Below are 10,010 nucleotides of genomic sequence, written 5' to 3' on the forward strand. Positions count from 1 at the left end.
AGACGGGCGTTATCGTGCAACAGGATGATTGCGTCCGGCAGCATTCCTACGCGTTTTGATTTTGTGGAGCAGTTTCTGCAAAGTGCGTTGATTCTGATTCCACGTTTAGCGGAACTCGACGAGCAGAGATTCCTGAAGGTGGAGGTGGTCATCATGACCTTACCGGAACTCGTGCGAACAGGGACGGGGGAGATGTGGACGGAATGAGATTTTCACTCTGCAGCGGAGTGTGCGCTGATATGAAACCTCCTGGCAGATTAACACTGCGTGCCAGACCGAGACTCGAACCCGGGAATTTTGCCTTTCGCGGGCAAGTGCTCTACAGACTGAGCTACCAAAGCACGACTCGCGACCCCTCCTCAGCTTCAATTTTGCCAGAACCTCGTCTCCTACCCCCCAAACTTCACAGAAGCTCTTCTGCGAAACAAGGTCCCGAGGTCGAGTCTCTGTCTGGCATACAGTTTTAATCATCCAGGAAGTTAGTAAAGTTGGCTGTTTCCACTGTTGGTTCTGCCGTTTACCCTCGGGCTCAAAATGGCGGTGGCCAGAAGAGACACATGCGTGGACGTCGGTTTCTGTCGGACTAGGAAGTGCAAGAGTGGGCGCGGCTGTGGATCCGTGAGCGGCAGGCTGAGTTTTACGAAACAGGAAGGAAACGATCATCGTCTCTTCTCCCAATGGGATAGATGTCTTATAGCGTTTGGTGATTACTTTTGAATGGAACCATTCCACGGTTCGTCTCCTTGTGGCGGATGAAGTGCCTAGAACCGCTCGGCCACCGCGGCCGGCTCAATTCCAAAGACATTTTCACGAATGCAGTTAGTCAGTATTAGAGCTATTACTGAGTTAAATCTTGAAATTTTCGCGGCGTGTCGAATACGCGACGGTGTTTCGAAATTGAAGCGGGTCATCGTTTACGAAAACGCAAGATAGTTCGTTTGCGCTCCTGGCGTCGAAGACTAGGACCGTATATACATTAAATGGTCTCACGTATAGAGTGCACAGATCTTTCAGAAACAGGCTAATGTCGGTGAAATTGTCATTTTGCATGTGTTTAGTACCTGCAGCTCCTGTTTATTAATAATGATACTTTATACTCATCTACCACTGAAATGCGTGTTTTCGTCGGTATACACGTTTCGCTTCTGCAACAAATTGTCAATGAAAGGATTTCCTCGTCCTTTTCTTGCTTACAGTGTGGATGTGACCTGCAGGCACCATAATTCCTGACATTGTCAGTTCGAGGCCGATCTGCAAAGTAGGGCCTATGATAACTGAAGAAAACTCGACAAGCCAAGATCGCTAAAAAAGCATTTTATTGGACGACCGGATCCGATGACGACAGTGTAGTTCTGTAGAAACCGGTCATCCAATAAATTGCTTTTTCAGCGATCTTGGCTTGTCGAGTTTTCTTCAGTTGTCATTCTCGTACAGAGGTATACACGCAATGGTTCGCCCTTCACTGTGAAACATTCCTTTCGTACGTACCTCGGAGCTTCTGTGACGCTGCACGGAAACACAGTCGCTGTCGCTGCCAAAATCCACAAACTCTAGGCGATGTGCAGCGCGCTAGTCGCGACGCACTGCTCCGTGGAGTTTGTCGGAAACTTTTATTGGCGGATCCGGATTAAGTCTCTGCCCTGTTACGCTGTCAGTCACTCTGAATACAGGTCACCAGCCTCACTGACTCGCGAGACAGGTTTAACCACCTTACAACTCCGAAGTCTGTAATTGAAAGCCTTGTAGCTACCTAACTACATTCACGAAGGTTCGAACATGCGACCACTGGACTGAGACGTCTACACCGCTAACATTTCCGTATGCCACCTCCATCTGGCTGTTAGCAGTTATCGCCGATAACTACCACAACAACAACACAGTAATACAATTTAAAATCAACTGAGACAAAATCAGACAAAAACATCACTCTAAGATTTGCACGGAAACGAAATTTATTGGCATGAATTAATCCTTGTCAAGTCCATCACTTTTATACACCACCACCCCCAGATAACTAATGGTCCCATGGTCTGCTCTGAGGCCTGTTTCTACCGAACAAGTACACGCTCACTCCAAGAACAGAAGAAAAATGCCTGTGATGAATTCCAGCCCGCTTTCGGGAAAACGTTTCCAAATGTTCTGTAGGGTTTCTGTTCCCGGGAAGGTAACCTCGTTGATCTCGAAGGATCACTATCTCCAGACTTCCGAAATGAGCATTACATTAAAACACAAACACTGCCCCAGACGACTCACGACTTGCCACGTCAAGCCCATGAGGACTGCCGTCCGATTCTCCGGTCTCATGAGCTCCAGCCTGCTCCACGAAATTATTTAACATATAAACCTTTCAGCCAATCAGAATCAGGAGAAGAATGTAACCCTTCTCATTGGTCATTTCCTGCTCCGGATTGCAGCACTTCTGTAACATTCTGCTTCCTAGCAGCTATTTAAGAAGCCTTACTGAACGATTGTTGGAAACATCGACCGTCGTGGGAAAATTATTCAGCCTGTAAGCCAGCCATGATGGCTTCGGCCACCCACAGCCCGTTTACGACGCCAAACAAAAATTCCTTTCCACGGCAGTTGGAAACTGGCGACTGGTTGTGATACAAGGTATCCAAAGCCATGCACTGTACAGTACTTGAGAAGTGTGTATGCAGTTGCAGTTCAGTAAAGATCGATCAAGAGTTCTATAGTCCAAAGATGGTGTAAAAACTGATGACTGTGATTTATTAACCCGTCGCCGGAAACGTAGGTTGGAGGAATCGCGTCTTGTACCCTTGATGAGCAAAACCATTTTAGCGCTCACTTAAAGCGGAGAATGGCGTTATAACGTCGAACACCGTGTGTAGTTTCCGTAGATTTCTGAAGTCCCCACCGGCTTATCTTCAGTTAAGAGCCATAAGTTTTTTCCCATAGAGAAAGTGGCCGCTGAAAAGTAAGTGGTAGTTGCAAGTAAAGTTTGTCTTGTGAACTATATTTGTTCTGTCGCCGTACATTTCACATCACACTGCTTCACCACACTTACCTTTCTCGTTATTAGCTCAGGATGGCAATCTTCGCTGACAACCTTGATGCTTGGTCATCTTCTCTGACTACCTTGCTGTTAGCAATGGCCATACCAAATCTGATCTTATGAAGTAGTTCCCCAGCTTCTTTCTTTCTCTGAGATTATAATTGCACAATCCTGTAGTACATGTAGCCTTAGTAGATCTATTTGCCTCGCTTAAAATTTTCCGTTCTAGATGTTTTTTACTTATGATGAATTCAGTATGTGGAAGGCACCTTGCCCGCATCTCGTGGTCGTGCGGTAGCGTTCTCGCTTCCCACGCCCGGGTTCCCGGGTTTGATTCCCGGCGGGGTCAGGGATTTTCTCTGCCTCGTGATGGCTGGGTGTTGTGTGATGTCCTTAGGTTAGTTAGGTTTAAGTAGTTCTAAGTTCTAGGGGACTGATGACCATAGATGTTAAGTCCCATAGTGCTCAGAGCCATTTGAACCATTTGAAGGCACCTTGATTCGTGCTCTCTTCTGCTGTGAAGGCATGTATACGTGGAAATCCATGACTGCAATATTAAAAAGGAAAACGCTTCCTAATATTCAGCAAAATTTTTCAGAAAATTAGAAAGTTTTTTCCTTTTTAACATTATTATCGTGCTCTGTCAGGTACCGATGGCAAATTCAATTAACCCCTGATTGCCTTTACGCGACTCTCTTCTTGTCAGTTCTGAATGAACTACAGTATGCGAAAGTAATATGGTCGTAGGTTAGGTTAGTGTTGTTTAACGTCCCGTCGACAACGATGTCATTGGAGACGGAGCGCAAGCTCAGGTTAGGGAAGGATGGGGAAGGAAATCGGCCGTGCCCTTTCAAAGGAACCATCCCGGCATTTGCCTGAAACGAATATGGTCGTAAACATTTGTTGTGACTCAGGTGTTTCACGGAGTCAATGGATTCGGTGTAGTCTGCGAACCGTAGTTTCGAATTATATTGCATGAAAGCAAAGCTGTAGTGGATGGATTCCATCACGAGCTGTTGTGCTCCACGACTGTGAAAGTGTTATAATCAGGCGTGAACACAACAATCAGTCGCACATAAATCTGTACTGCAGATATGGCAAAATTTGAGCTACAGTAGGCCTATAGCTATCATTACTGCACTGACGATGGCTGTAGTGTAGCTGGACTCTAGCTACACCTGCAATAAAACACCGATTTATATGCGACTGATTGCTGTGCCCATCGCTGATTACAAAGCTGTACTGCACGCCCCTATCCATGAGCTAGGGCATCGGTAGCTGGTCGCCGTCTGTCGAGCATCTCACCATTGGAGCTTTTGACTTTGCAGATATTGAGTGTCGGTCCTTAACGCAAAAGTACTGCGCATCCGAATCCTCCTGTGCAGCAACAACGAAAAAGACGACTCTAGCACGGCAATTAAGTCATTACAAGTATAGGTAGCTACTAGTTTATGTGTTTGATGATCTCATGATCACGTTTATGTCTTTCTGGCGGCAGTAATAATCGTACACGTACTCTCATGTGTAACCATCGCAGCCTCATTTTAGAACTTGGTAATCGCACCGTCATCAGACCCTCTACGTATTATTGGCATCGTTAGACCTAAAGTTCATGTATGCGTTTTCACGAGCACAGAAGACTGCTTCAGCTGACAGCTTACAGATTAATGTGTGGCTGCAGCAAACATGAGATCATTTACATGACGTACCTACTTACCTCCCATCTGCTGCCATCATTAAAGACAATGGTTGAACAACGACTAATGTCAATGGTTTGCTGCTCAGGCTGTTTCAAACCTAAATATCCGAACTCAGCCAAAACAGATCTGAGAGCGAGGGCAGGATTAGGCGTATCTTCTTGTCACTTTACCTTAACAATAACGCCGTTTATCGTCCTCCATTTACCTCTTCTGTGCTTCATCTCCCTATTTATTCTACGTCTAATATCAAACAGTAAAAATAATACATAACTTTGTTGCTATAGTTGTTGCGTCAGTTACTGACAATAGCTTTGAATCCTGAAACATATAGAGATACCGCAGATTTACGAATCAATCTTCAATACAATAACTTTCAGTTGATCACGAGTCCTGGGCACTACGGAAATCTGTAAATGTTGTTCAACTGGCAAGCACACAAAATGGGGTCAGTGCGTGAATGTTGGAACTTAGGTAAAGCCACCGCAGGAACTCCGCAGAGGAGATGCTTGCATCTCATTGGCAGCGGAGTAATAGTTAGTGGCGGCGCCATCGTGTTGCGGTGGCGTAACTGGCGGCACCCATATTTGGAGGTGCAGCCGACCGAATGGCGGCCGACACCGCAATTTTGGTCCACACTACCTCCTCCCAAAATATGAAAACCAAAGAGCTTGCAGTAGAGGAGATGTGTTTCATAGTATCAAAGATGAACAAGTTCTCGTATATCTTAAGGTATGAGCTTTAGAATTCTTCGTTACTATATTTTTTTCTTCTTTTGGTGTATGCAACACGTTCGTAAAGTTTGTTGTTTTTTTTTTTTTTTTTTTTTTTTTGGGGGGGGGGGGGGACACCCTATATGTTCTTTACGCTTTCGCCACGTCGGCCGACATGGCATAACAAGAATGGCGCCGACTAGTAGTAATAAACAAGCCCTTCCCACCCAATGCGAAGTCTTATGAAACTGTAGCACAACACAGTCCAACATTAATATCCTCATGGTTTCCTTCCCTTCATCTCCTCCCCATCTCCATTCCCATTTTAGTGCCCTTCAGCTTCTTCCCATCTTCTTCTTCTTCCTATTTGACCTAGCCCTTCCTCTTCCTCATGCATTTCGCCTGTGACAAAACAGCGCCGTCAGGAAAATGACACGCAGGGTCCGCGTCCTGGCTGCCATTGCCTGGATAAGCCGCTACCCGTGGAGTACTGCAGCAGTGTCTTCATCACGGTTCCATCTCGCTCACTGACTCAGGCTTGTTATCAGGCGAAGTTCGATTTGTTGTCTCTTGAAACTTCGTCACAATTTGCGAAGAAGTTCACTGGCTACAGTCTCAGTGAAGTCTGTATCTGAAGGCCGTACCAGTCGGCTCAGCGGTTGACTATTGGCATTTTGTTCAGAAACAATAAGCTATCTTTATATTACTGCAGCCTGATGCACTGCCCGTAGAATATATCCTGCTTGGGTATAAGAATGAGTTTTGGTTCGATGAATTGATATTAAATGCTATTGTCTATTGCGGGTTTAATTTAATTGGATGTCTCCGACGAAGAGCGTATCCCAATTTTTAGCAGGCCTGGTGAGAGTTGCCAGACGACTGGAACAATACGGAAACCCCGGCTGGTTGAAGAGTAGCGCGCATCGGCCGTTCCCCAGCGAGGATGCCGGTCAGCTTCCCCTATCGCCATTGTCTGCGACGCCCATTGTCCCTCTCAACAAAACACTGCCGACCGCTCAAAAAAAAAAAAGATATAAAGCTCTCAGTCCGAATGAAATGGCTACCCTTTTACTCATTATTTCAATTACATCTCGAACGCATTATTAATTTCGTAGCGTTAGCTAAAAAGCGGAAACTTACCGCGTTAAATTAGAATGGAAACAGGTGAGAAGAGTCGAGCAATAACATTGCAGCGCGTCATGATTTTGGTCTTTCTTCTTACTACTAACTTTTTGATCAGCGACAGAGGACAAGTGATTCTACTTGCGCACGGTCTGCGTAGGACCATCTTCTGAGTGTTTCCGGTTCGGCGCCCTTACCAGGCCAGTGGCGGTTTACCAGGGGTAATATTGGAAAGATACCAGGATGAGGTAGCTGTTTACATCGGGTAGGCGAGCGGTCCCATTGTCTTATTTGAAGTAATGATGGAAATTTACGATGGGGACTGCCTACCTGCACGTAAGCCGGAACGTCTTGTTTGCAGTAATGGCGCAAGTACAATTAGCCAGTGTGTTGCGGGATGCCAACCGCACGACTGTTAAGGGGCGCACCCAGAGTCTGGTGATGAGTACATTTACACCGTCACCTCTCCTCTTTTCGGCCAAATACTGGAGGGGGAAATTTCTTCCGCCACCAGGATTCGAACAGACTATCACGATCTCGAGTGCCGCTGGAGAAGGGTGAGCTAGCGACCTCGACTACTGGTTGATGTCAGAGGTTAATTCACTTTCTTTATACTACCAAAGAGCTTAGGACGCTGTAATCATTTGGTTTGAAGCTCTAATTTATGGAAATTCACGTCTGCTTATTATGGAAACAACGTTCTTCAACATCCAAATACTTTTCAGCAGTGGGTCCTTCTGCGCAGTTCTGTAAAATGCAAGCATGTTTTAAGTAATGATTCTTGTAAAAACATTGTAACTAAAAGAATTTTAAGGGGTTCACCCACATCGAGATTTAGGTATTCCATGGCTTTCCTAAATACTTTGACCAAATGCTGGAATGATTCCTTCAACGAAGCCACGGCGGACAGCTCTCTCTGTCGAGTAGATTTTGTGTGTGTGTTGACCAGATTGAACTATTTCGTGGTTTCCTAAACACGACGGCGTGCTGAAAGGTAATGCCCCCGCACTTTTTATGTGAAAACTCTCTAAGCTCTTAAAATAAAACAAACGTTATTGACATTCTCCATTTCTGTTCTTCTTATCCACATACTTGCAGCCTTATACCGCTGGATGGCTCAGAATTGTAGCATGTAACAGGACAACGTAGAACGTAACTTTGGCGGTGCGTGAGAAGCAGCGTGCAGTAATCGAGCTTCGAATTCGAAGAGTTCGTCCACACTTTGAGGACCCCCTGCTACAGCATAAAAATGCCAGACCACACACGAGCGCTGCGACATCTGCAATAGTCCGACACCTTAGGGTCACTGTCATCCATCATCTTCCATTCAGTCCCAACTTGACCCCATCCGATTTTCATCTGTTTCCAAAACTTGAAGAGCATCTTCGAAGACTTCATTTTGATAATGGTGAAGCGGTGTAGGCAGAGGTGAGGTTGTGGCTCTTCCAACAAAAACACTGTACATTGACGATGTCAGAAACTGACCTCTCGTTGCGAGAAATGCGTTCGTGACCAGGGTGTCTACGTTGAGAAATAAATGTGTAGAAATGAAGAATAAAGATGTAGAGAGTTAATAACGTTTGTTTTGTTATGAAGCTTTTAAGGCTCAAAATGGCTCTGAGCACTATGGGACTGAGGTCATTAGTCCTCTAGAACTTAGAACTACTTAAACCTAACTAATCTAAGGACATCACACACATCCATGCCCGAGGCAGGATTCGAACCTGCGACCGTAGCGGTTCCGGACTGTAGCGCCTAGAACCGCTCGACCACCCAGGCCGGCAAGCTTTTAAAGGTTTTCACATAAAACATTCGGAGACATTTCTTTTCAGCACGCTATCGCACTTCGAACGAATGCTCGGATAGTTCCTTTCACAAAATCCACTACGGTTAATTCTGTCGAGCCTTGTCCAGTGGAGCTAGTGCCCCATCGCTCTTGACCTTTATACCGACGGGACGCGAAGCTCTGACGTCCTTCTTCGTGAATCTTGTCGCTATTGGAGCCCCGAGCGTTATCCTCCTTCTCAAAACTTGGTGCATTCGCTGTCTGCATCAGCGGTCAGCATCTCTCAAACGGAGAACAGACGAGCACTTTTGTGATTAGAGGTCGTTTCCAGCGCTGAGGACGTTGACTGAACTCGTGGCGGGGCTCTCGCCTCATTCGAGCTGGCAGACGGTAGTGCGTCGGAGCGGCAGCGGGCGTTTGCGACGCTGTCGCCGGGGCGCTTTGCGAGACACTCACCCATGGCGGAGAGCGCGCTGGCCTGGTCCGGCGGCGCGGGGGCGGGCGCCGCGGCCTGCTGCGGGGGCGGCGCGGGGGCGGCGATGGCCTTGAGCTCGTGCTGCTGCCGCTGGCGCGCCACGGCGATGCCTACTGGGATGCTGGCCGCCGCGGACGCTGCTGAAACACGACGCGACACTCACAGCTCGGCACTCTGCGCTCCCCCGCTGCTCTCTCGCACTCCCACGCTTTCCGCATTCACGCCAGAAAGCGAATTATGAATTCTTCGCTTGAACTGCTGTGCAGACGCCACGATAAGATGACTGCGCAGTGGTTTAACATCTTCTGAACCAAGTCATACAAGTGGTGCATACGGTAACTGTCAATGAATAACTCAGCTCTTCATGGTGTATACGTAATCAACAAAGATCAATATTCGCTTTATGATAACATCTTGTTATCCAGTTGAACACCTCAAAGCTGGCAGCACAGCCTTAATAATATTTTTTCTTCATAAAATTTGAGAAAAGTTAAACCTCATTTCTTAAGATAATTGCACACATTTTGCACATTCTTACTTTATTAACATTATCTGGTCTATGAGTAAAAGCAAATAAGCATACAAGGCACAAAGTAGGACGTGCACGTTTATTATTAGATGCCTCAGGCCTTCACCACTTGCTAAGCTATATCATCCGGCAGGTTCTGCTCCTCAGAGACCCACCGTGAAGTGTCTGCCAGGGTGGAAAGAACAAACACAGTCATCAAGCCTAGCCATCCGTTACATGTTATATGCCAATCGTCCAGAGACTGGGGTCTCATGAAAACGAGCAACATTTGCAAATGAGTCGATTCGAAGTAAAAACGGAAATGTAGAAAGCACAAGTAGTAAACGATGCTTATTGATGGCAAATGTCTGAAATCTTTCCCCTGGTCACAAAGAGTCTTTTAGTCGTGTACGCTGTGGAGTCAGAAAATCCAGATGTAATCTCCAAAAAATGGGATTTTCCACTCGTCAGTACCAACTGCGATTGTGGAGAGCTGCAAACCATGGACCACTTGCTCTGCTGACGGCTCTGCTCCGTGACCAACAATGAGGAAGGCGTGGTCCGTTTTTGGTCATCCATGGTGTAGTCTTTCATGCACATATAGCCGGAAATGTTTACTTTTAGCTGTTGTTTTATGCAATTTTATAGTTCCACAGACTGAAAAGAAACTGTAAATCTGTCGTCCTGTGTACG

At 46.3% G+C, this 10,010-nt stretch overlaps 1 protein-coding gene across 1 annotated transcript in view; it reads right to left on the bottom strand.

Moving 5' to 3' along the window:
- The window catches only part of LOC126458525 (serine-rich adhesin for platelets-like), a 188,351-nt gene extending 179,542 nt beyond the window's left edge, over positions 1-8,809 (bottom strand). Inside the window, exon 1 of the mRNA XM_050095628.1 lies at positions 8,791-8,809. Within this exon, the coding sequence (XP_049951585.1) occupies positions 8,791-8,794 (4 nt within the window). The 5' untranslated portion in view covers positions 8,795-8,809. The remainder of the gene's footprint in view (positions 1-8,790) is intronic.
- Positions 8,810-10,010: the final 1,201 nt, after the last annotated feature.

Source organism: Schistocerca serialis, chromosome 2 (genome assembly GCF_023864345.2).
Source record: "Schistocerca serialis cubense isolate TAMUIC-IGC-003099 chromosome 2, iqSchSeri2.2, whole genome shotgun sequence".
NCBI lineage: Eukaryota > Metazoa > Arthropoda > Insecta > Orthoptera > Acrididae > Schistocerca > Schistocerca serialis.